This window comes from Physeter macrocephalus, chromosome 1, assembly GCF_002837175.3.
Source record: "Physeter macrocephalus isolate SW-GA chromosome 1, ASM283717v5, whole genome shotgun sequence".
Classification (NCBI taxonomy): Eukaryota; Metazoa; Chordata; class Mammalia; order Artiodactyla; family Physeteridae; genus Physeter; species Physeter macrocephalus.
In genome coordinates, this window is record NC_041214.2 from 111,884,000 (window position 1) to 111,910,385 (window position 26,386).

Here is a 26,386-nt window from a genome sequence, read left to right on the forward strand (position 1 = left end):
ACAGAGCAGTGAGTAGAGTTTCCTGTGCTATACAGTCTGTTCTCATTAATTATCTATTTTATACATAGTAGTGTGTATATGTCAACCCCAATCTATCCCACCCCCACCTTCCAATCAGGCCTCCTTTTAACCTGGGCAGAAAGCATTCCCATTTGCACAGAAACAGCATGGAATGAACTTTCCTTTTTGTTCTTACCATTTAACTCCCCTGGACACTCTTCTTCCCCCTTCAAACCTCCACTTGCCATGTCATCTATAGGGAGGCATCCAGTAGAAAAGAAAGTGGCTTCCTCATGTGCAGGTAAAATAACAACCACAACACCTGTAGAGACTAAGCTGTCTATAACACGACTACACGATCTTTTATTATCACACAGTCACAGAATGGAGACTCCCTTCTTCTTCATTCCCTGCTCCTTCTACCCTCTTGAGACTTCTTTTCTGTCTCATATGGCAAAGAAGAAATTAATATTAATTAATTTCAAATACTTGTTTCCTGGCTTTAATCCAGCAATTGAAATTTAGAAGGTCTGCCCCAAATTGGCTTAACCAATATATACAGCCATTACTTCTGCTCAGGTATAGAGCAACTCAGTTTTGAAATGTGGAGTCACTGGAAATACTCTTTTTCACCAAGTTCCATGTTGGAGAAAAAAGGTTAGAGGGGGATTGACATCAGAGATTACATTCATTTGGTGTTTGTTTATTCATTCACTTATTAATTCAAGTATATTTATTTTGTGCTTTTCATGTGCCAAGTGCTGGGGAAACTAAGATGAATAAGGTGTGGCCTTGCCTACAAGAAGTTTCCAGTCTGGTGGTTGTAGACAGACTTCTACACAAATAAGGTAGTGCTGTCATAGGAGTTCATCCAAGGTGCGGTGGCAGGGAGTGGTGATCCACTGCGAACATGGCACATTCCGTTCCTTCTAATCCCATTCTACTCAGGGCTTCTGTAACCACAGATCTGTGATGATATCTTAGAACGATGTAAAGACAGGAATTTCTGCATAAGCCAGGGGTTGCAAACTGGAGACCAGCTGACTAGATCCAGCTATAGGCATGTGCTTTGGGGCCAATTTTTTTTTTTAATATTTTTATAAATTTATTTATTTATTTTTGGCTGTGTCGGGTCTTCGTTGCTGTGCAAAGGCTTTCTCTAGTTGCGGCGAGTGAGGGCTACTCTTTGTTGCAGTGCGCGGGCTTCTCATTGCGGTGGCTTCTCTTGTTGCGGAGCACGGGCTCTAGGCACGCAGGCTTCAGTAGCTGTGGCTCGTGGGCTCATTAGTTGTGGCTCACGGGCTTAGTTGCTCCATGGCATGTGGGATCTTCCTGGACCAGGGCCCGAACCCGTGTCCCCTGCATTGGCAGGCAGATTCTTAACCACTGCACCACCAGGGAAGTCCCCAAATTTTTTAAAAAGTCAATATTTAAAAGTAAGGAGATTTTTGCATAAAAATGCAGATTTCCAACTTCTTTTGAAAACCGGAAGATCTGATATCATTAGGTTTACGTTTCCCGTTGCAGAAAGTGGCTAGAGCTTGGCTGAAAGAAGCTACCCCTTTAATTATGGCAAACGCTGACTACCTGGACTCATTTGTTCATTTATGTTGCCTCTTCTGTGGTTCTATTTGCATTTAAGCCAACTCCTTAGTTTTTCAATTTGAGGAGACATTGCGATGTTAATGGGTGATAAAAAAAACATGAAAGAAAAGAATGATTAATTAGAGGTGTCTGATTATTGCTTCTCCTCCTCCCCCTCCTCCCCTCCTCCTCCCCGTTCCCTCCTCCCCCTCCTCCCCCTTCTCTCCCTTCTCCCCCTTCTCCCACTCTTCCCTCTCTATTCTTTAATAGAAATGAGATTTTTTAAAATCAGATTTTATTTTTAGAAATTATTTTAGAGGTAAGAATGTTGGGATATTGAATTTGACACCTTTTGGCCTCCTGGTTTGGAAAATCACTTGTTGCACAGTATGCTTCCTATAGCACTTAGCAAACTTTTCAGTTGGCATTAGCAGAAGTGAAACTGGCCAACATAATATTGAACCTGTTACTATTACTACATTGAACTAAAAGAAGAATTCATGAGTTGCATTTGTTACTATGGGAACATCTATTCATATAAAAATAAATAAAGTGCTATTCCTGGCATGTATGTGTTCATCTTTCAAAATATATGAGCGAGCCTCATTGCCCTGCCCTTTTTTTTTTTACTGGGTACTTGTTTGGAATAGATGGTCTTCCTTCTTTATTTAAAAAGTCAAGTTGTTTACTTTCACATTTTATGTTGTTTACTTGTGGCTTAATTTTTATTAAAGATATTGTGTATTGTTTTAACTTTTATGAACTGAAAAGGAGTTTAGTTTATAGGTATATTGAAATCATGTATATTACTTGAGGATTTCTTTTTCATTGAGGATTCAGCTGCTTTTCTAATGTGTGTCAGATCATAGGCTCTGTCTGATAAAACTCAGTTTCTTAAGTATAGGTCGAAGAGCTTAGCCGTCTCTCTTAGAATTTCAAAAAAATGCACACTTAGAATTTACAAGGATGTAAATATGCCTGACTCAGCTGGAAGCACAGGTGGCTTTAGCACATCTCTATAAGTGGTTTTAGGTAATTCAGAGGAAAACAAGTGAATTCCCTGGTATGGTATGACTCTCATCATCATACCAACATTTTTGAGAGACAGAACTTAGTATTGAGTATTGAGTAAATAGCCTTCTTACTTTTCACTGAATACATATATAGTTTTAGATAATAGAAAAAAAATGAGAAAGAAAGAAACTTTTCCTCATATACAAACAGCCTCCATATTCAACATCGCAGACGTTTAAATATTAGAAAATGGTTTTTCTTCCTTTCTCTCCTTTGTGTTCACCTGGGTCTTTTAGATTTGTGCATATATGCTAACCTGAATGAGAATAGACTGCCAAGTCTGCTAGCTCTAGTTTCTCCTCTGGAAATCCTTTTGCCCTCTGGGTTTATATACTTGTATGTATTCCTCAATGAACAGTCTGGTATAGTGAGTGAAGCACGGGGACCGAACTCTAGAAACTCAGAATCTGGTTCTGACTTTTTTTTCTCTATTTTTTGTGACTGTGGACATTTCACTTCTGTGAACCTCAGTTCCTTATTTTTGATAGGCAAGTTTGGACTAAATGATTCTTTAGAGTCTTTCTAGTTATAAAATTTGATAGTTTTGTTACATTCAAACATATGTGCATGCTCAGCCCCACTTCCTAACATAAGATTTTTAGAAACCAAAGGATGGCCTTATAAAGCACTGAGCCTTTGGCAAAACAAAAGCTTCTGTTTGTTTTACTTCTACATTCTGGACTTCAGTTTGTTGTCTTTTCATTTATCTGGAATTGGGCTGTTGCTCTCTCCACCTGGTCAATTCTTTTTATTCCCCCTAGCTTTATTGAGATATAATTGACATCCAACACTGTATAAATTTAAGGTGTGTAATATGATGATTTGATACACATATATTGTGAAGTACTTATCACAATAGAGTTAGTTAACACCTCTGTAACTTCACATAATTACCTTTTTGTTTTTTTTTTTTTTTTTTTTTTGGTGGTAAGAACATTTAAGATTGACTCTTTAGACAAATTTCAAGTTTATAACACAGTACTGTTAACTATAGCCACCACGTTGTACATTAGCTACCCAGAACTCATTCAGCTTTATAACTGCAAGTTTGTACTCTTTAACTGACATCTCTCCATCTCCCCATCCTCAGACTCTGGAAAACACCGTTCTACAGTTGTTTTTATGAGTTTGGCTTTCTCAGATTCTACATATAAGTGATATCATACAGTATTCTTCTGACGTACTTCACCTAACATAATGCCCTCAAGGTCCATCCACGTTGTCACAAATGGCAGGATTTCTTTCTCTTTCATGGCTGAATAATATTCCATTGTGTATATGTAACACATCTTCTTTATCCATTCATCCATAGATGGACACTTAGGTTGTTTCCATATCTTGAGTATTGTGACTAATGCTGCAGTGAACATGGGAATACTATAGATATCTCTTTGACACACTGATTTAATTTCCTTTAGCCATATACCCAGAAGTGGGATTGCTGGATTACATGGTAGTTCTATTTTTAATTTTATGAGGAAAAGTTTTTTTTTCCACACACCGTTGCCAGCACTTTTTTCTTTTTGACAATAGCCATTCTAACAGGTGTGAGGTGATATTTCACTGTGGTTTTGATTTGCATTTCCCTGATGATAGTGATGTTGAATATCTTTTCATGTAGCTATTGGCCATTTGAATATTTTCTTTCTGTTTTTCTCAGACCTCCTATGGATACACCTTCTCCACACTTCTTGCTGCCTGTTGTGGCAGAATTCTTAAGCTTGTATGCCTTCTCTTGATCCTGCAGTGCACCAGGCTAAGTACTGACAGCTTTCCTTTTGCTTTCCCAAAGGAAGTGCAAAAGCTTAACTTTGTTGTCTCTCCCTGGCCTATAGATAGATTCAGGCTGGCTTTTTGGGCCTGCTCTCTACCTGTCTGCCGAAGTTCGCTCTCCCGGCCATGGGGAGTGCACACGAGGAGCTGGCCGTGGGGTGGAGGAGGTGCCTGTGGAGGTGAGGTGCCCATGGGCCAGTTGAGGGGGATCCATGGGAAAGGTGTCTTGGCAACTCGTGGTCAGGCCTCCTGGTGGAGTCAGTCATGCAGTTAGTAGGATCTACATCCCTGTGATATGTTCAGAGTCCTGGCCGCCGTTCTTTCACCCACTTCCCATCCTCTGGTCGTGCAGCTTACAACTCAGTTCTCTGGATAGAGTGAGAGAGAAACAGACCTCTTTAGCAAGGTCCTGCACAGCTGGGGAGGCCAGAGACTCACTCACATGCTCTCACTTTCCGCTGTGCAGAAATCATGTACGGAGAGGGTTTCTCTTGGCCCTGAGCTGTGCTGCCTTGGGGGAGGGATGAGGTGGGTAAAGGGAAACTGTTCCTCTTACACTCGCCAATGTGTCCAAAGTTGGACTTTTTTGCTCAGATGGTGTGTTTGGAGCTTCTCTGTTGGGACTCCTGGACTTCCACAAAGGTTCTGTCATTCATGGGTGACTGTCTAAGTCATTGTTCTCCAGGGGCTCCCAGACTGTGTCCAACTGGAGCCAGTTCACGGGCCACCTCAGGGTCCACAGCCAGGACTGAGGTCTATATGCTTCTTACCCAGTGCATGGGTGGGCTAGACTCCTTCTGGGTCCCTTGGTGTATGATGCTGGATCCCACAGCTCCCACAAGGCACTTTTGTCCATGAAATTGTTACTGTTGAAGGGGGAATACGAGTGGGGGATGTCTTACTCAGCTGACATCACTCTGGCCCATTCTTGAGGACCCAGAAAGTTTTAGACCCTCTAGTCAGAAACGTAAGGCAACTTTGTGTGTCTGTTTGGTGCTGGGTTATATAGGAGCACTGTGTACGCAGGTCAGTGATAGCAAACTGCCTTCACTAAATAGAGTTATATAAGGTTAACTTAGCTCCTTGTGATGATGTACTCTTAAAATATTAAAGTTTACTAGAAAAACGCCAGAAATCTTTCCCCTGATTAGGTCATCTTTTTGGCCTTACTCATGAATCAAGTCTTGATATCCTCATGTTCACTTCTGACGAGAGAATTCCCAAGAGGTAATTTCTTATCCTGAAATCGTTCTTTTTTTTTTTTTTTTTTAATAGATCATTTGCAGTTACATCCAGTCTTTTGAGGATGGTCTTCCTCTTTCTTTGACATATATCTTGCCTTTCTCTACCTTCTCTATATATTTCATTTCATCAGACTCCGGTCACAGACTCTAGTCTAATGCTCAGATGTGTCTTCCTCTATTCCATTTTTTGACCAAAGTCACACTGGCAAAAATATTCACTAGTGTTGTGCCATCCACTTTTCATCACTTCCCTCTTAACTTTCTAGATTCTTTATTTCTAATCAAATTTAGCAGAATGATACCATTTTTGGTTCATGTTGTTGTTATTTTAATTGATTCTCATTCTTCCTTTTCTGGCTATTTGTATTTCATTACAAATTATGTAATCATCTTTTGACAGAAGTGATTCAAACTTTTATAGATTTTAAAAATACTTTGCACTACAAAACATGGCACGGCCAGGGTTTCAATAGTAACAGAACCACCTGTTCTGTTAAGGGGTTAAGGGAGTGAAAAAGGGATCTTGAAGTATGCTAAGACTAATAACAGTGAGAAGCCATTCCCGTCCATTGGATTATAGGGCAAGGGGAGGAAATGCAGTTACCAGAGCCCAGTGAGAGCTGAAGTTGCAATTGTAGAGGGACGCAGCTATGTCCGCAGTATTGAGGCTTGGAGGGAACTGGGAAGAAATACCCAAATCTCTCACTCTTCCTGTCCTTTGATCTTCTGCTTCTAAAAGTGTAAACTCAGACAGAAGACAGCTGGTAAGGGAGCAGGGTAATGAAATTATCAGGGAAGAGAAGGAGCTAGGGTGGTGGTAGATGAAAATAGCCAGCAGGATGGCCCACTTAAACTAGGACCTAATTAAAAGAGCATAAACAAGGTAGGAAGTGTTGGTGTCACTGAGTTCCACAAAAGGTAATTAGTTACTTGACTTAGTGCTTTTAGTTTAGAAATAGTAGATGAAACTGAGAGTATCTCCATATATATGCAGTGGTCTACTGTGCATTTGTCACTAGAAGAGGGAATAAACTGGGTCATGCTCAGTGATTTCTTGCCTCATGTTCCCTCCCTTGTGACTGGGGGAGTGTGCTATCTAAGGCTTCCTCACAACTTCCTCACATGGACCCTTGATGGAGAGACAAGGGGAAGTGTGTAGGCAAAGCATAAAAGACTAATTAGGTTATGACATTGGGTTGAGTCCCTCCGTAGGCTAGTAGGTTGTTTAGTTCCTGACCGTGGACTGAAGTGTAGGTAGCCACCTTAAAATTGTGTGCTTTTGTTTAAAAATCACGTTAAGCTTGAGAGTATATGCCAGTGAAAATTCACTACCCTTGGCAGGAATCTCCTGGAAGAGCGGGGGGAGAATTCTATTCAGAGTTTCTTAGTTTTCATGGGCTTCATTTTGTTTATAGCTATTCCATGAATTCTAGTCTTCAGCAGGTTTATGCTTGTGGAAAATTTCTTAAAGGTTCCAGTTGGTGAGAAATATAATGATTTAACAACTAAAGAAGTATTTTAGAAACCCAGGCTGGAATAATACAACCAACACATGATCAAGCTGCATCCTCTACTGAGGAGCTTTTAAACGTACCATGTCTAAGTCCTACCCTCAGACCAGTTAAGTTAGAATCTCTGAGGTGTGGGGCGTGGGCATTGGTGTCTTTAAAAAGCTTACATGTGATTTTTAAAAAAAATTTATTTATTTACTTTTTTTTTTTTTTTTTGGCTGTGTTGGGTCTTCGTTGCTGTACGCGGGCTTTCTCTAGTTGCAGCGAGCGGGGGCTACTCTTTGTTGTGGTGCGCGGGCTTCTCTTTGTGGTGGCTTCTCTCGTTGGGGAGCACGGGCTCTAGGCGCGTGGGCTTCGGTAGTTGCAGCACGTGGGCTCAGTAGTTGTGGCTCTCGGGCTGTAGAGCGCAGGCTCAGTAGTTGTGGCGCACGGGCTTAGTTGCTCCGTGGCATGTGGGATCTTCCCGGACCAGGGCTCGAACCCATGTCCCCTGCATTGGCAGGTGGGTTGTTAACCACTGCGCCACCAGGGAAGTCCTTGCATGTGATTTTAATGCTATTTAGAGTAGAGAATGATTGATCTTTTCTATTTTCCTTTTTCAGTTTTTATCTAGGAAATATTTTGTGAATTCCTTCTACACATGACACTTCTTATTTTTTGTTATTCATCATAGATTGGAATATATAAACTCCTATCCAGTGTTATGGCTGTTTTACCTATTAACATCATTAAACTTTTTTACATGGACTAACCTTCACAGGATTAAATAATTAGTATGTTCAATGGTTGTGTTTCTGTCTACTTTTCTATTCCTGAAGCTAAACTTTAAGATACGATTAGTACTGCGTTAGTCAAAAGTCACTGGAAAGAGAAAATTTTATTTTGTAAGTGTGATACCAATTCACAGATGTTCCTATTTGCTCAGAGTAAGAGACCACATTTTGATGTGTTGCCATTTCTTATCAAAATAAAAGACCTTAATTTAATACCTTTCAGAATGATGAATAAAATTACTGATTGTTCTTTCTGCTGTGGGCAACGTGCTTAGGTCTTTGACAGCAAATTACAGATATTAGTAACATCTATGTATTTAAAGTATTTAAGCTAATAAGACAGCGGGAAAGGAACCATCTAAAGCAAGGCAAACTATTTTCTCTCACGAACTCACTTTGTTTGGGATCTTTTAAATATATTATCTCATCTATTCCCACTTTCCAGGTGAGATTCAAGCGATACATGATTTTTCTCTATATTTTCCAACTAGTAAGTGGTTGAATTAGGATTTAATTATGAATCTGTTTGATTCTAGAGCCCATACTCCCCTTCCCTCCCCCAATATTACATTGCCTTTTTGTCCCTAGAAAATCCAGGAATGTAGATAGATAGATGGTATTTGAAATTATTTTTATGTGTTTCTTTTATCTATGATATGATTTAGCCTCTTTTTGCCCCTCCAGGATAATACCCCTCAAGCTGAATGGCCCTCAGCAGATGAATTCACCACGAGCAGTATTTCACCACTTGATTTCAGCTCTGGTCCTCCTTCAGCCACTGGCAGGGAACTCTGGTCAGAAAGCCCTTTGGGTGATTTAGTGTCTGCACCCAAATTAGCCTTTCCCTCGAAGGTGAGCCTCAGTTCTTCCCCAGAGGTTTTAGAGGTTAGCAGCTTGACTCTTCATTCTGTCACCCCAGCAGTGCTTCAGACTGGCTTGCCTGTGGCTTCTGAAGAAAGGACTTCTGGGTCTCACTCATTAGAAGATGGTAAGGAATTCTAATGACTTTTTGTACTTCTTTATTGTATCAGATGACAAAGGTTTTGAAGAGAGCGAGAGACTAGGGTTAGGAGAAAAGCATGGCAGCATTCATTAGGAGGGAATGTCTTGGGAAAGTTGTGTGAGAAAGGGAACAATCAGCTTTAATTGGTTGGAAGGGAGAGTCCAAATAGGTAAATAATTAGAAATGAACTTGTGGGCTGGGATGGGATCACCTAATTGATAATTTTGAAGGTACTGTTAAAGAATTTATAATTTAATTATATTACTATTTAAGAACTACTCTACTTACTTGAATATTTGAGTGGTAAACAAACAGCCTCAAAGAAGATTATTCCAGTATCTTTTAATAGGATTAGTTGGGGGCCAGTAGAGATTTTTAGCTTGCATCAGGCTTGAGAAGGGGAAAACCTGAACTAGGGCAGCTACAGCAGAGATTAAGAAATGAAAGTCATGTAGCTGATTTAGCTGTTGTGGGATGTGACTCAGGGATGGAGTATATGTGAAAGAGGAAGATGAACAAAGATATAAGTAATGAGTCTAGGATTTTGAACATTGGGTGAACCTCAAGGCTGATGGATAATAAACATAACACGGGGGAGTTCCCTGGTGGTCTAGTGGTTACGATTCAGCACTTTCACTGCTGTGGCCTGGGTTCAGTCCCTGGTCGGGGAACTGAGATCCCACAAGCTGCACGGCGTGGCCAAAAATAAAATAAATTAAATAAAATAAACATAACAAGGAGATGGGAATTCCTTGGGAATTTTCCTAGGGAATTTTCTTCCTAAGTTTTTACTAGATTCACTCTTTGTTGTCAGTATGGCTACCAGCAGTTCTTTATTTTCAGGGAGTAAAAAAAATCACGTGTCTGAAGATGAATTTTTTCAGTACCTGATGTCTTGTTATCCTCAGTTAAGGGGGTTATAATCATGAGTGACTGTACCATATCACAAAAACATAATCATACCTTCTTGTTGTTTGCTGGATTTGGCAAAGTAAAAATCAGCAACTGTCTATCATAATCTAATGGGGAAAAATGGGTAGCTGGTTTTATTAGGAGGACTGGGAATATATTTTGGCATCTATGTAGATTAATTAATGGAAAACTTTATTTTTAGGATTAACTAAAGTTAAAGGGTCAGAAGATTTTCTTTCTATTGATCCACTGCCTTCAAGCCCATTTAGTCGTCCTGTGCCAAAAGAAATAATACCATCCATGGAAGACTCTGGGGTGTCTTTGACATCCTCACCATATCCGGTCTCCTCTGTCACATTCGATATTCTTGCTAAAGAAGTAACTACACCTCTTGGCATGGACTCTTTGGCCTCCAAAGTCAAAGGCCAATTAGAAGTGAGCACTTGGATGCCAGACACATCTATGGAGAAAGAGTTCATATTTGAGAGTGGTTTAGGTTCAGGGTCTGGGCAAAAGGTAGGTCTGATTACTTGGCCATGGAGCAAGACTTCATTAGAGAAGGGCACTGAACCATTTTCCAAGTCATGGCTTGAAGTTGAGGATTCAGAGGATTTACTTTTGCCAACTGAGTATATAGATGAGAAACTAGTTATAGATGACAGAATAGATTCCATAGATCAAAGTACTGAGCATTCAAAATATGGGCATTTTGATAGATCCAGAAACTTTGCAGAGGATGAGACCCTTGGTGGACCTACTGTGTCCATCTTTGCAGAGACCACAACTCAATCTGCATCTCCAGTTCTATCCAAGCACACATCAGAAGTACCTGACATTGACTATTATTCAATTACCAAATTACCTCCTCTACTGACATCTGCAGCAATCTCTGCTTCTACTGATAAACCAATTCAAGAAGAACCCTTTCTAAAGGAGGATATGGAACAAACTACAGGGTCATCCAACCGTCAATGGTTTGACAGCAAGATTTCAGTAGTGAAGCCAGATGTGCAAACTTTGTGGACCATATTGCCAGAATCAGATGTAGTTTGGGTAAGAACTTCTTCCCTAGGGAAACTGTCCAGAGACACATTGGCAAGTACACCACAGAGTACTGACAAGCTCTGGTTGAAAGCTTCCATGACACAGTCTACCAAATTGCCTTCAACCACAAGTTCCACCCTGCTGGAAGATGAAGTCATTATGGGCGTACAGGATATTTCATTAGAATTGGACCAGATAGGCACAGATTACTATCATCCTGAGCTAATCCCAGAGGAAAATGGCAAGGTTGGTGGTTATGTGGAAATGTCTACAAGTATTCACTCCACAGAGATGGCTATTGTGGCTCAGCCAACAAAAAGAGATGACTTGAGTCATACCCAAGCCGCAGGAGCTTTGGTGGTTTTCTTCAGCCTCAGAGTGACTAACATGATGTTTTCAGAAGATCTGTTTAATAAAAACTCTTTGGAGTATAAAGCCCTGGAGCAAAGATTCTTAGAACTGGTAAGCATAAGAAGTGAAATGCAGGCATTAGTGAATAATCGTGTATGAACCACCCCTCTTTACCCCCAGAGCATAAGATCTGAGCCAAGGAAAGTGTGGTCTGCTATGGATTTTCATTTCCTATCATCTACAGATACTGTAATGGCCTAAGGTTCATAGGAAAATAATGAGACAGGTGTATACAAGAAACGGAAAACACAAAATGGTATGAACCACACTTGGATATTGTATTCTTGGATATTGTAACTTAGATCCTGGATATTGTATTCTATAATTTCTGGGACTGATACAAGTTTAAGATTTATATTCACATTTTATTGTGAGACCAGTGCTTTGTGGGTACCTGTAATGCCTTCACTGTCACGATCCTTTAGTAAAACAGAGAGAATAAACTCTCTGATGTCTAAAACTGTCTGTGAGTTCCATGGGTTTCCTAAATAACACTGAAACCTCATGACTCACAAATAATTCACAATTCATACTTTTGTTGATGAACAGTTTAAATAACGTAAATAGAATACAATTTGGAAAAGTGGAGGGGTTCATCTTTGTTTTCAGTATGTATTGAACAAAATGCAAAACTTTGTCAATAAACTGACCAATTTTTGTGTATTGTAGCTGGTTCCCTATCTCCAGTCAAATCTCACTGGGTTCCAGAATTTAGAAATCCTGAACTTCAGAAATGGCAGTATTGTGGTGAACAGCCGAATGAAGTTCGCCAAGTCTGTCCCTCCTAATGTCACCAATGCTGTATACGTGATTCTGGAAGACTTTTGCACCACTGCTTACCAAACCATGAACTTGGCTATTGATAAATACTCCCTCGATGTGGAATCAGGTAATGATATTAAATACTATGGTGGTTTCTTAGTTGAACCTAGTTATTATTCTTGTGTATTTTCTTCTACACTGAGTCAAGATGAATTCAATACTTACAGGTAAAAGAGTACTATGTCTGACAAATTTTCCACATCTTGATAATTAGTCAAATATCTCTTCCAAGGATGTCAATATCATTCTCTTTTCAAAAGGATTGTCCACACTTGTTGTCTTTACATGTTTACCTCCCATTTCCTTTCCCACCTGCTCTATCTGGCTCTCTATTTTACTTATCCATGGATCTGTTCTTATTACATCTCTACTCTGCCAAGCCCAATAGCTTTGGCCTTTCTTGCCTTCTATGTTATTTTCCTATGTTGTTTTATCAATTTCCATTATTGTAAGCCTAATATAAATGTCAGTAACTGTCTACATTTTTATATGCAGATCAGACTTATCTTCTGAGCTCCAAAATCAGTATGTAACTATGTACTTGATTATCTCAACTTGGATATATTCTATGTATATCAAGCTTAGACTAAGCCCTTAGACTAAGACTGAGCCCTTGTTTTCCATATCTCCGTACCTTCCAACTAAATCTACCTCTCTCAGCTTTACTATCTTGATAAATGGAAGCTGTATCCACTCAGCTGCTGAAGCCAGAAACCTGGAAAGTCATTCTGATATCTCAGTTTCCATCACCCCTAACTTTCAGTCACTCACCAAACTTACATTGATTCTGAATTCTAAATATATCTCAAATCTATGTGTTTCTCTCTGTCTTCACTTCCCCTACTTTAGGCCAAGCCATCATCATCTCTCATTTGGACCAGTTCCTCCACTACCTCTCCTTTTCCCTCACTCCCATACCCTCCCATTCATTCTCCAGACAATAGCCAGGGTGCTCTTTCTAAATAATCAGATTATTTCACTTTTCTGCTTGAAATACTTTCAATGGCTGCCTGGTTCAGCAGCCACAGGCCTGGTCCCTATCTTCTTCCCCAGTATCGTCCAATGAAATTAACTTCTTTCCTCACTGTGTTCTAGTCAAACTAGCTCATTTGGGGTTCATTAGATTTCCAAAACTTTTCTTGACTTGAAGCCTTTTGCACATACTGTCTTCTTTGCCTGAATCTCTTTCCCCTCTTGGCTGACTTCTGCTTACTCTTTATGCCTCAGTTCAAATGTCTCTTCCTCAGGACTTTCACTGATTCACCCATAATCTAGGTTGGTTCTTTTCCCTCTGTAGAGTTTATAACTATTGTAATCATGGTAACTTATGCGCATACTTGCTAAATAGCTATTTTGCCCAGTTGAACTATCCACAAGGACTGAGACTTTGTCTGTTTTATTAACCACTTGGTAGCCAAAACCTCGCACAGTATCTTGCATGTAGAATGTACTCAAAAATACTGTGAATGAGTGAAATGAACCATTGTTTTTATTTGGAAGACTTGGATGCAGAGGGTACTGCTGGATCCTCAATCCTTTGTTCTTTTTTACCTTCTATATACTGGAGGACAGTGGTTTTGAGTAGGAGTAAGGTGGAATGTCTGGGTTTGTATTTCTCCAGTGCTTTTCACTCTCAAACTGGTTTGGAAGTCAGCCCTATTCTTTAACCGGGAAAGAAGCAAACATTCTTTCCTTTGAAATCCTTGAAGGACCGTTATTCACTGAAAGTGAGGAAAATGATTTAGCTAATCCCCCTATAGCCAAATCTCTTGCCACTTGAGTTCTTTAAGGACATTTGCACGTTCTTTGCCGTGTGGTGTAGTGGAAGAAGCAATTAATTATAATTTGGAAGGCCTGGTTTCTTGCCTCTGCTCTGCCGTTTATCATTTGTGTGATCCCAGATGAGCTGTTTTATCTCTGAGCCTTACTCCCTCATATAAAAAATGGGGATAATGTTACCTGGCCTATGTATTTCATGGGGCTATTCTAAGGATTAAGCAAATAGCATGAATAAAAACATTTGACTAGCCGTACAAATGCAGGCAGTGATGATTATAAAGCTTTTGCAAAAGTCTACCTACTTCTTTTTAAAGGGAAGTACATAAATAAGTGCATTTACCTCAGTTTTGTATGTAACTCACATGTCAGCTGTATGCCAAATCATCCAGGTTTATAGGGTCACCTTGTTCCTTAATATTCAAATGAATTTGCATTAGTCCCTCCCGTGTGCAGTGTAAAACCTGCATCCATGGCCCTCAACCCCTAATATCTCTAGGAATTATCAAGGAACTTAACTGTCTCTTAATCATCTCCAGCTCTGATTTCCTTCTGCTGAATTTCCAATCTCACATTTGTCTTGACCCTTGTGGTTGTTCTTTATGTTAATCCAATACAGATCATGGTCCCATGTTTTTACTTTCCCTGAGTACCTCTAACACAAGGCAGTTGACTCCATCAGATATTTGTTGATGATATGAGGGTGATGGAGGAATTTTTATTGTAGCACAGGAGATGGGTTAAATATACTAGTTAGGCGTAAATATCCAAAAATTTCTCAGCCACCCTTTCAAAGGTGTTTGGTTTTTTTTGTTTTTTTTTTTGCGGTACGCGGGCCTCTCACTGCTGTGGCCTCTCCCGCTGCGGAGCACAGGCTCTGGACGCGCAGGCTCAGCGGCCATGGCTCACGGGCCCAGCCGCTCCGCGGCATGTGGGATCTTCCCGGACCGGGGCACGAACCAGTGTTCCCTGCATTGGCAGGTGGACTCCCAACCACTGCGCCACCAGGGAAGCCCCCAAAGGTGTCTTTTAATGGCCAATTTTTTCTCCAGGACTAAGTCAGCTACCATGTTACTCTGGCCACTCTGGCTGTATTTCCAGACCTTCTTCATATTTCCTCTACTCTCATTCTCTGGGACCCATCAATCCTTCTCTTAGCCTGTCCCTGGAAAACCAGAGTGTAATTCATTCTACAGTTTAGATCCCTGTCTCCCATCCCAAGATTAGCTCCAAGTCTACCTTTGTTTTCCCATAAAGTCATTAAAGTACTCTTCCAAACAAAGAGCTATCTATTCTGGGCCTCCACCTTTAACCTGCACAAAAGACTAGAAATCGACTTTAAAACTCCAGTCTTTTATTCACATGATTAAAATATTGGTCTTGGTCTCTCTCCTTGATCTGGAATCAAAAGGGAGCAACATGTATCTTTTTCCTCTTATGGATTCTGTTTTCCCTTTCCCTATACACTCACCCACACCCATGGAATGGTCATAAAGTTTTAGAATTTTTAAATAGAATTTTCCAATTTCTTGTATATTTTTAGTTAAAAGCCTTCAGATTAAACTATTATTTTATCTGAAGGTTGGCTAAAGATAAGATTGACTTGTCTCTTGCTTAATTTGTTTTAACATGTAGTGTCTCAGAAATTCTTGAATTTCCATCAACAAAGGGGGACTGTGCAATATCATCCTTCCCACCCCCTATATACACTTCTATACCTCACTGCTAAGCCAGGATTAGATTATTTTCTGATTAAAAAGTCACACAATGAATACCAGGGTAAGGATGTGAAGACTTAGGAAATACACAGTCGAATCCTGCTGTGTAGTTCCCTTGTAGAAACTGCCATCTGTCAGCACATTTGTGTGCTCTTCTTGTTATATGAGCATCTTATTATTGGTCTCCTGTATTAGTTTCCTGGGGCTGCTGTAACAAAGAACCACAAACTGGGTGGCTTCTAACAACAGAAATTTATTCTCTCATAGTTCTGGAGGCTGGAAATCCAAATCAAGGTGTTGGCAGAGCCGTGTTCCCTCTGAAAGCTCTAGGAAAGAATCCTATCTTGCCTCTTCCTAGCTTCTGGTGTTCACCAGAAATCCTTGACACTCCTTGGCTTATAGATGCATCACTCCAATCTCTGCTTCTGTCTTTATATGGCCTTCTTCACTGTGTGTCTGTGTCTCTGTGTCCAAATTTCCCTCTTCTTATAAGGACACCAGGTATTGGACTAACAGTAACCTAATCCAGTATGACCTCATCTTAACTTGATTACATTTACAAAGACCCTATTTCCGAATAAAGTCATATTCTGAGGTTCTGGGTGGACATGAATGTTGGGGGGATACTATTCAACCCAGTATCTCTCCCCATTCCTACATAGGGCTAAGAAAGATCAGCTGCAGAGATACTACAAACTCCAAGGCCACAGATTTGTGCAAAATGTCTTTAATTTTCACAGTAGCAAGAAAATCATTGACTCTGAGAGCATTATTAATTTATCTGGAAACTGAGAGACTATGCTCTTTGTTTTTTAACCTCCCCTTTGTCTTCTGGCTAATTCTTATGCTTTTTCATACAGATGAGTTTATGGGTCATTTACAGTTATTTCCTCTATTTGTGGTATCTTTGTCACCATTTGCAATTCAGAGATTGTCATTCACCAGTGAAGAACATACAGTGGAACCATGGTAGGATGGAAGGCCCATCCATGGTCAATGTCTTTTACCATTTTTGACTGGTTTGTGTCCTAATTAATTTAAAAAAATGTCACTTTCTCTCATCCCATCAATGAAAAATGAAATTACTGAAGCTAAAATACTGTTGGGAATGGCCTGAGGAGGTGCAGGGCTGATTTGTTTTTCTGACATTAGCTTTCGCTAATCTCCAGTGTTCTTAGGCTGCTCTTATTGGGCATACCCATCCCTGAGGCTTCCACCAGTTCTTCTCTGGATACTGTCTCTCCATCCATGTTCTCAGTGGGGTGGGCTGGGGGTGGGGCATGTAGCATCATGTGCAGAGTGGAGGAGGATGACAGAAGGATAGGGTTGGTGGAAATGAATGGTACATGAAAGCTGTTTAATTTAGATCTACAATTACATGGATTTTAAAGCTTCTACATGCTTCCTACGTAAAACAGGTAGAGGCTCACCCAGGTCATTGGGTTTTATGGTTTGGCTCTGAGTTTCAGAGAAATTTGACAAAAGCTCATCAATCAAGAATGAATCAGAATTTTTTTGTGGTGTGGATGGTGGTATTGTATTTCAGTGATTCAGGAAGGGGGTTGGATGTTCACGGTACTTTGGATGGGGGAGCCTTAGTGGAGGGGTTTCATGTACCCCAATTCCTGTGTTTTGCCTTTCCTTGTATCATTTTCTGCTTTGCTTGATGTTTTAGGTGATCAAGCCAACCCTTGCAAGTTTCAAGCATGCAATGAATTTTCCGAGTGTTTGGTCAACCCCTGGAGTGGAGAAGCAGAGTGCAGATGCTACCCTGGGTACCTGAGTGTGGAAGAACTGCCCTGTCAGAGTCTCTGTGACCTACAGCCTGACTTCTGCTTGAATGATGGAAAGTGTGACATCATGCCCGGGCATGGGGCCATTTGTAGGTATGCTGTAGTTAGAGATTTTGGCTTCACAAGATTAGAGATACTTCCTCGGAAGAAAAGGGATCTGCGCCTATGATGTTAGGACGATCACAATAATGTTTATTATAGAAGTTATATCTAGGAAATAGATGGGTGCCATCTAGTCCTCCTGTGAGGACTGAGTCAGTTTATAGGTCTGAATTATACCCAGTTCAATGGGTTATTTTATCTTATGCTCTTAGGGAGCTGTAAGAAAAACATTGCCTAGCGTCCTACGGAGAGTACTTAGAGTAGTTGGGGATTTTTGTGTTATGGTTCTTAGTGGTGATAACAAGGCAATTGGTGATCAAATTAGGTTTAGGCATATGATCAACACTTTACACTGTATCTGAAACAGAGGAGTTTTATTGTTCTATTTGAATTATGTTCTTAACAGCGTTGGGCTGCTCTTGGTCCTACTGAATATTCAAAAATAAAGAAAAGCAAGTATTTAAAATTGTGACAAATATATTTTAAGTATCTAAGATCTATTGTTTAAAGGTAGAACCAAAGAAAATGCAGCAGGCAAATGAGCAGATTCAGGTAGCCTTCCCTGGTCACTCCCCTTAAAAAGAGCAGAGCAAGTCAACCTCCCAACCACATCCAACCAAAGTCACATGGTGTGAAAGGAGAGAATGCTGAGAATAAGCCAGGGAAACATCAATAAGAGGACAATTTGTGAATTTCAAAAAGGGCAAATTTTGGCATAGATGCCAAAAACAGAAGAAATAGGTGGAAATGATTTACACTTTTCTATGCGTAAAGTTTAGCTAGAAAACTAAGAGGAAAAATAGTCTCTTGATTTCCAGAGAAATGAATATAATTTTGAAAAGCAGTGATTGCTGCTCTGGGAATTGAAGATATTTTTGCACAGGTGGGTGGCCTTGGGGTTTGGAGGATCTCTGCAGTGTGATGGAAGGATGTGAGGAGTCTAGGGACCTGGGTTCTAGACCAGCTCTGTTGCTGACTAATTGTGTGATCCAACACCAGTCGTTTTCCTTCCCGGGCCTGTTTTTCATTATCCATAAATAAGGAAGTTGACTTTCTTTAAGTCTAGTCAGTCTTTTATTCAGTCTTTACAATTAGTCATTGAGGACCTCCTGGGTCTGTGCCAGGTCTCATGCATAGCCTTAAATCTTACCATTTAACCTGTATATTTACCTCTTTACTGAAGCTTCATGTGGTCAGCATTTATTTCTCTACCTGTTCTCAGTCCCACTGTAGGTTCTGCTGTTACTTGTTACTTTCAGCAGAGTGATTCCATTTTGGGGCTTGGTCACTTCTCGTTCCAGGTGCCGGGTGGGTGAGAACTGGTGGTATCGAGGTGAACACTGTGAGGAGTTCGTGTCCGAGCCCTTGGTGATAGGCATCACCATCGCCTCCATGGTTGGACTTGTCCTCATTTCTTCTGCGTTCGTCTTCTTCATCATCAGGACTCTTCAAGCTCAATATGTTAGGAGAGAAAGAGAGAGACCCCTCAGGTAAGTAAGGACAGTTGCTCTCTGATGGACTAAAATATTCCTTTTATTCATTCATTTTGTACTTCCTGTGTGCCAAATACTGGAAAGGATCAGCGAGGAGGGGAGAGGGCTATAAAGTTGAATAAAGACATGGTCCCTGTCCTCAAAGTGTGTCAGACTGGAAACAAACATAAGCAACAGTTTGAACAAGCTGCTAGGGTGCCTAGATGAAGAATGAATTTGTTTTGCCTAGGGGAGGACATCTTAGAAGTTTTAATGATGGCTATGGTATTTAGCTGGACCAAAGAGTAGATGTTTGCTGCAGGGGGTGAATGGGAAACTTTCTAGCTAGTTGAATGAACATTAGCACAGTCAGGGAGGCATGCGTGAATCTCACTGCACACTGAAGGTCACTGTGGCGGATGGGTTGGAAGGGTGATAGAGATGAGGGGAGGCCCTATGTGAGGACCAGATCTGTTAGTTCATTCCCCTTTGGCTCATTCCATGGTAATTAGCCAGACTTTAAATCTAGATAAGAATCTTGACAAGAAATGGAATCTGGTTCTCTTTTTGGTTAAGCATAGCTTCATTAACAAAGGAAATAAAACTGGTTCTACTTGCTAGACTAGCGATCCAAGGACCTTTTGAGTTGTAATATGATCACAATCCCCAGCTGTACTTTGCTTCTGTGCTTCCAGGTCTGCTTCAGGTCTAGCTTACCTCCCCTCATCCTCTGGCTTAGGCTCAGGAGGCAACTCTCCTAGGTTCCTAGAGCACCCAGGACATAATTCCATTATTGTTCTTATACTTTTTATTGGGTCTGACTTTGCATTAGACTGCAGTCTCATTCTGGAGAGATTACAACAATTCTTTGTATTGTCAGCATCTAGAATGTTCCTAGGCATATAATCAATGCTCAGCACATATTTGTAGACCTGAATTGAATTTAATTGAAGCCCATTCTCCCCTGTATTTTTATTTCTAGTAGATTCTTTGTGTGGTTACACACTGATTTTGATTTGTCTACCCTGGGAATAATGGAGCTGTATTCATTTAATGAAATAGTATTGGCAGACATATTTCCCCATCAACATTTATTGGGTGCCAGGCACTGTGGGGCAAATAAAGATGAAGGAGACATGGAACAGTTCCACAGGCACTTACCAGATAGTTGAGGAGATAATAATGATAACACGTGGTAAATAATTTTTGAGATTGATCTGGATATTTTTCACAGTCACCTCTCCTCGTCCCCCATTTGTATCCAGTTAGCCTCTTTTTCTTCCTCAACAGAAATCTTGCTCCAGGTAAATAGTCTTTCAAGTAGTTGAGCATCCAAAGAAGAACCTGATTCAATCTTACTTTTCTTTTTGTGGCTCCAGCAGGCAGCCTGACAGCCTCTCATCAGTGGAAAGAGCTGTAAAGCACAACCCCATGTTTGAAAGTCACGGGGCTGATCTCGAGCAGTACGAAGGACCCTACCCTCAGCGGCCCTTCTACAGCTCCACAGGCAGAGAGATGATTGCTGGTCTGAGCAGGGAAGAAATCAGACAAATGTATGAGAACAGTGAGCTTTCCAGAGAGGTAGGAAACTTGGTTTTTCTGTTGCTGCTCTGCTGGTGTGTGTGTGTGTGTGTGTGTGTGTGTGTGTGTGTGTGTGTGTGTGTGTGTGTGTGTGTGTGTGTTTTCATGTGTGTACAGTAGGTTGCAAGAAAGGTTGAAAATTATTTCATGATTAGTTTTTTATCTCATGCTATCTCCCAGTTGATGTGATATGTAGAGGGTATACAATTCTGCGCTGTACCTTATTTCCCACCCAGTAGGTCCTTTATCATTAACAGCAAATGCTCTCTCCCCCCACCCCACCCCCCTTAGAAATATATGTCTGGGTTATTCAGGGCAGTTCATGTAGTAGCCACACCTTCCATTTTTCTGAAAAGTCCATAGTTTTCTATAGCTCTCCCCTGGATAGTTCAGAAAGCCACAATCTCTTATAAAAGTTAGACCTCTTTTTTAAAAAGCTGTTAAAGTTTTTCTAATGCAATGTAGAAAAACTTTCTTTTCCTTTTCTTTCTTCTTCTTCTTTTTTTTAAAGGAAATTCAAGAAAGAATGAGAATTTTGGAACTGTATGCCAGGGATCCTGAGTTTGCAGCTTTTGTGAGAGAACATCAAATGTAAGCGTTTGAGAGAGAGCCCCTACCCAGATTCTTAAGTTTGCCTTAGAGTAGTGCCACAAGCATGAATACTTAATTGCTGTCCCTGTGACATGGGTTTTGTTGGTAACCAATGTTTGTTGAGTTCTTTTCAGTTAATACACATCCACACAGATTACCTCATTTATTCCTCCTAATGCCTTTATAAGTTGAATGTTTCTTATTTAAGTTTCATGAATGAGGAAAGAAAACCTCAAAAAGATGGAGGAACTTACTCAAGATCACGATGACAGCAAATGCCGGAGAAGATTGAAAACGAAGACACTCTGTTCTGGCCTAGAGCTTCCTGGCTCTGTCATATTTTCTTATTAGTATAGATGTCACCCATTTGAGTAGCCATAAATCCTCACATATTTTAACATATACTTCCTTTTCCATCTCTGTAGATACTTGTAAGTATGCTTTGAATGAGACAAATCTCATTAAAGTGTGTCTCTTGCTTTTATTAAGTTCATCTTTTCTTTTTTTAAAAAAAATTTTTTTTTTATTGGGCTATAGTTGTTTTACAATGTTGTGTTAGTTTCTACTGTACAGTGAAGTGGAGTTCCCTGTGCTATACAGCAGGTTCATCTTACTTTTCAATCTACCTATTTCCATTACTTTTTTCAGCATGCATTTTGGGCAAGTGTCTGTAGTTTTTTTCCCCTTGTTCCTCAGGATCCGTAACCAGACTTAGGTTACAAAAATACAATAATCTTGTAAAGAGAACATTTATAGATGTTACTTGAGTGTTGTGGGTGGGATTATAATTTGGCTTTGATATTTGGTCCTACAGCTGCCCTCGAGGTCAAAGGTGCTTCCTCATGGATGGGTCTCACCCAGGCCAGATGATGGCACCAGGTTTTTAGAAGAGAAAAACCAGAGCAATTCATGCCTGCTTATAGAAGAAATTGATAAAGGGTCAGGATAACACATGTGGTTCTGATTGGAGCCTCTGCCCCTTTGCTCCAAATCCCCTTTCTCTGATAGGCAGCCCCTCACACATGGTTCCTCTGATAGGAAGGGACGAATTGACATCAAAGGAAACTAAAGAAGATGCTTTTCTAATTCCATTTGCATGGTAGAGACTCCTTTAAACATCTGACTTAGCCCATGGGAGTTGCTGCTAACCTTGCTTGAATGCTATCAGAGCAATATTACTGGGACTCTGCCTTTTAGACCAGGATACCTGCTAATCTCTGCATCTCTAGCCAGCAGATGGCCTATGGCTCCACTTCCATGGTATCCAATAGAAAGAACATGACTGATGTTTTTTATCTTTCCTAAGACCCTTTTATAAGCCCCTCAGAGCCATCTGTGTTCCATGAATTACAAATGCATCTCATCTAGGCTAAGAAATCCAAAGAGAGGATCCAGGAGAGCCTAATTAGGGACAGACAGATGGACTGCATGTTTCACTTTCTTCTGGTAAACTGTTTGGCATTAAAATATATATTAAAAAATTCATGTAACAAAGAAGATTTATACAAGAAGATCCAGTGAAACAAAAGAATGTTCACACAGACACTATAAGGGCATTGTTCATAGTGGGAAGATGGCATTGAAAAAATGTTAGGCATAATCCATACAACATTTTCAGTTTTCACATAGTCTGGAGTTTTCATCTACCAGTAGCTCAAGAAAATATTAATGGACTTGATTTAGGATTCAGTAAAAGTATTACATAGTCTCTGTAGATTGGATTCTTGTTTTTTAACTTAGCAAAGCACAGGACAGCTTTCCTGCAAAGAAAGAAGGTATTGGTGATTTTAGGACTATAGCTTGATGATATATTACAACAAAAGTGCATTTCAGTACATTCTGGATTTTTTCAATTAATTGCTCTTTGTTTTTTTCATGGCAGGGAAGAGCTGTAACCAAAACTCCTATTTTGCAACTGATTAGAAGCCTAGAGAAGATGGAGATCACTCATTATCTATGTCATATAATTAACTTGGATTTGGAACTCTGTTGGAAGAAGAGTTTTCTATCAAAAAAATTAAATTTGGGACACATATATTTTTCTAGTTTAAAATTTTAGAATATAGTAAGAGATGTGATGGTTTTTGTACCCACAAAGACCAAAAGCTGTATTTAAAGAGAATCAAAACTGTATGGGGCTTCCCTGGTGGCACAGTGATTAAGAATCCACCTGTCAATGCAGGGGACATGGATTCGAGTCCTGGTCCGGGAAGATCCTACGTGCCGCGGAGCAATGAAGCCCGTGCACCACAACTACTGAGCCTGCTCTCTAGAGCCCCGCAAGCCACAACTACTGAGCCCATGTGTCACAACTCCTGAAGCCCGCGTGCCTAGAACCCGTGCTCCGCAACAAGAGAAGCCGCCGCAATGAGAAGCCTGCGCACCGCAACAGAGTAGCCCTCGCTTGCTGCAACTAGAGAAAGCCCGCGTGCAGCAATGAAGACCCAATGCAGCCAAAAATAAATAAATAAAAGAAATAAATTTAAAAGAAAAAAAAAAACTGTATGAATTCTGGAAAGTATTCTATAAGGAAAAAGCCGGGCCTGGGAGTTGGGGCTGCATATGCTGTCTGCTTCTGAGTCTCTAAGGGTGTCTCTTAATAACTGCGCCTCAGGTTTCCCAGCAGGAAGATAAGGTGAGACTCTTACAGGAGGAGGTAGGCTTAGTAGCTGAGTATTTTGTAGCATGTTTGTTATTTTCAGGTGGAATGAGAAGACTTTGAGAAGTAGTTTTAGCATAGTTTATGGTCAGACATGCACCTAACTAAAATATTAAGGCTTTTTTGGATCAAACTGCTGAAGAAAAAGCAACCTTTTTGCTGGAGGATAGATTTAGGCCTGCGCTTTGTGCTTCTACCAGAGTTTTAAAATTTCCTGAGCCTATTAATCAAAACCACATTATTATGTTAATCATGTTAATATCCTATTTTTTTAGCTGTGAAGGACAACACATATGTATAAAGTTTAGAGGGTTCTCCTTAGACTACAGATGAATTTAATCAAGTGGACAGGGAAGGAGTGGGTGTTGGGTCAAGAGCACAGTGCTAAGAATATACTTTGCTGGTTGATGGGTGGGCTGAGTCAGAACTAATGGGTTCCCTGACTCTGCTGCTGATACCTGACCATGTCCTGGGCAAATCTTGGCTCTCCTCTAGTTCCTGGTGTATTAATTTTGAAAATAGCACTGAACTTCCTCATGTAGTATAGGTTAGCTTCTCCTTTGTGAATACCTTGTGTCTAAATTCACTCCTGCTTGTATGAAACATGGCAGGACTTTCATTGCAATTAAAAACTTTTTTTTTTCCTTTATAGGTTGGAAAAGGCCACATCTCATATAAATTTTAACTGAAAATGGAAGTTTTCCTCTTTCCTAGTACTTTTTGAATGGTAGCTTTGGAGGGGGCACAGAGAGGGTAAAATGACTATCACTCCTAATATTAAGTCGTGTATGCAAATAGGTTATTATTGATACAGGTGTTTTATGTTAGATATCCTCATGTTAGTCAAAGACAATCTTAAACATTTTGATTTCTTTCTGATCAGATATAACTAACCAGGGAGAGATTGACCATAAGCTAAAATACTTGGTTCACTTTTTTTTTTCCTCAACTTGATGACTGCCAATTTCACTCATTATGAAGATACCAGAAACTAAATCTCTGGGATGAATACATGCCACAGTAAAGCTATTGAAAGGTATTGAAGATATCCAGGTATTTTGCAAAGTATGTATGGGTCACAGGTTTTGTGAGTGTGTGTTTGTATAGGTAGGTAGTTCCCTTTTCCCAGGATCCTCTTTCATTCCCTGCTCATATAATGGATTCTCTAAAAGTTCAGCATAGGTGCAAGCCACTGCTGGGGCATTTTCTACTGGGCCCATTTGAAAGGGAATTGATAATTATCTTTAAAGCGTCATAAATATTAATGACATTTGTCACTACTTAATGCTTAATTTTATTTGTAAAACTTCCTAAGATTTCTGTTGAAGTTTCTGAACTTCTTTCCCTAAACTTATTTGTGTTAGATGAAAAAGAAAATTTGTTTTTATCATAAATTAACCCTAGAAGGCAACCTTTTGAATGAATGCTTGCTGGCAGAGTTCTAGATTGACATAAAGTGGATATGGAGCAGGTCACCACGTGGAACACTTAGGAGAAGCACAAACTGGGCTGAAGGAGGATTGTTCTTTTCCAGAAGCCAAGCAGTGAAGTGGGAATTTGAGAATTCTGACACGTCTCTGTCTCTAATTTCCGTTTGTATGAACTTTTCATGCAAGAGCAAATCTCTTGGCTCTATATGCATGTCTGCTCCACGTCTATTAAATGGAAGGAACTCCTGAACTCTCAGGGAGAGACCTGAGGGACTCAATTCAGGAATAAAGACTTTGGCCCAATTTTGTTATAACTGAACCATAGTGAGAAACAGAGAATGACATTTCTATGGTGAAGATCCACGGATGAACACATTTAAAGGGCTAAAAGAGCTATCAGTCTGACAGGACAAACTACCCCAAAAGAGCTTCTTTTTATTTTATTTATTCATTTATTTGTTTGTTTGTTTGTTTATTTACGGCTGCGTTGGGTCTTTGTTGCTGCACGTGGGCTTTCTCCAGTTGCGGCGAATGGGGGCTACTCTTCATTGCGGTGCGTGGGCTTCTCATTGCGGTGGCTTCTCTTGTTGCGGAGCATGGGCTCTAGGTGCGCGGGCTTCAGTAGTTGTTGCACATGGGCTCCGTAGTTGTGGCTTGTGGGCTCTAGAGCGCAGGCTCAGTAGTTGTGGCACACGGGCTTAGTTGCTCCGCGGCATGTGGGATCTTCCCGGACCAGGGCTCAAACCCGTGTCCCCTGCATTGGCAGGCGGATTCTTAACCACTGTGCCACCAGGGTTAAGAGCTTTTTAAAAAAGCTTTCCCCAAGGTAATTGAATGGCATGTAGTCATCTAAAAGTATTAGGATAAGCTCTTATTTAGGCTGTGTGATTGAGGAATGAAATGTTCTGATTATTAGGACATTCTTATTGATCTAGCAATATAATATTTAATACACTGTAACCTTATTTAACAATAATATAATACAGTGCATGGTAAAGAACTCAAACTTTTTGTTTTTTGGATTCACAGATATCACCTATATCTTTGAGTGTACAACCTGATTCTTATTTTCATGGGTTGTGGATAATGGGGAATTTGTTTGATAAATAGGAC

At 40.2% G+C, this 26,386-nt stretch overlaps 1 protein-coding gene across 1 annotated transcript in view; it reads left to right on the top strand.

The window, feature by feature from the left end:
• IMPG2 (interphotoreceptor matrix proteoglycan 2) overlaps positions 1–25,995 on the top strand; it is a 71,367-nt gene extending 45,372 nt beyond the window's left edge. Inside the window, exons 11-18 of the mRNA XM_055085856.1 lie at positions 8,644–8,947; positions 10,077–11,380; positions 11,999–12,218; positions 17,321–17,531; positions 18,842–19,030; positions 20,392–20,593; positions 21,105–21,184; positions 23,067–25,995. Of these exons, the coding sequence (XP_054941831.1) occupies positions 8,644–8,947; positions 10,077–11,380; positions 11,999–12,218; positions 17,321–17,531; positions 18,842–19,030; positions 20,392–20,593; positions 21,105–21,184; positions 23,067–23,079 (2,523 nt within the window). The 3' untranslated portion in view covers positions 23,080–25,995. The remainder of the gene's footprint in view (positions 1–8,643; positions 8,948–10,076; positions 11,381–11,998; positions 12,219–17,320; positions 17,532–18,841; positions 19,031–20,391; positions 20,594–21,104; positions 21,185–23,066) is intronic.
• Positions 25,996–26,386: the final 391 nt, after the last annotated feature.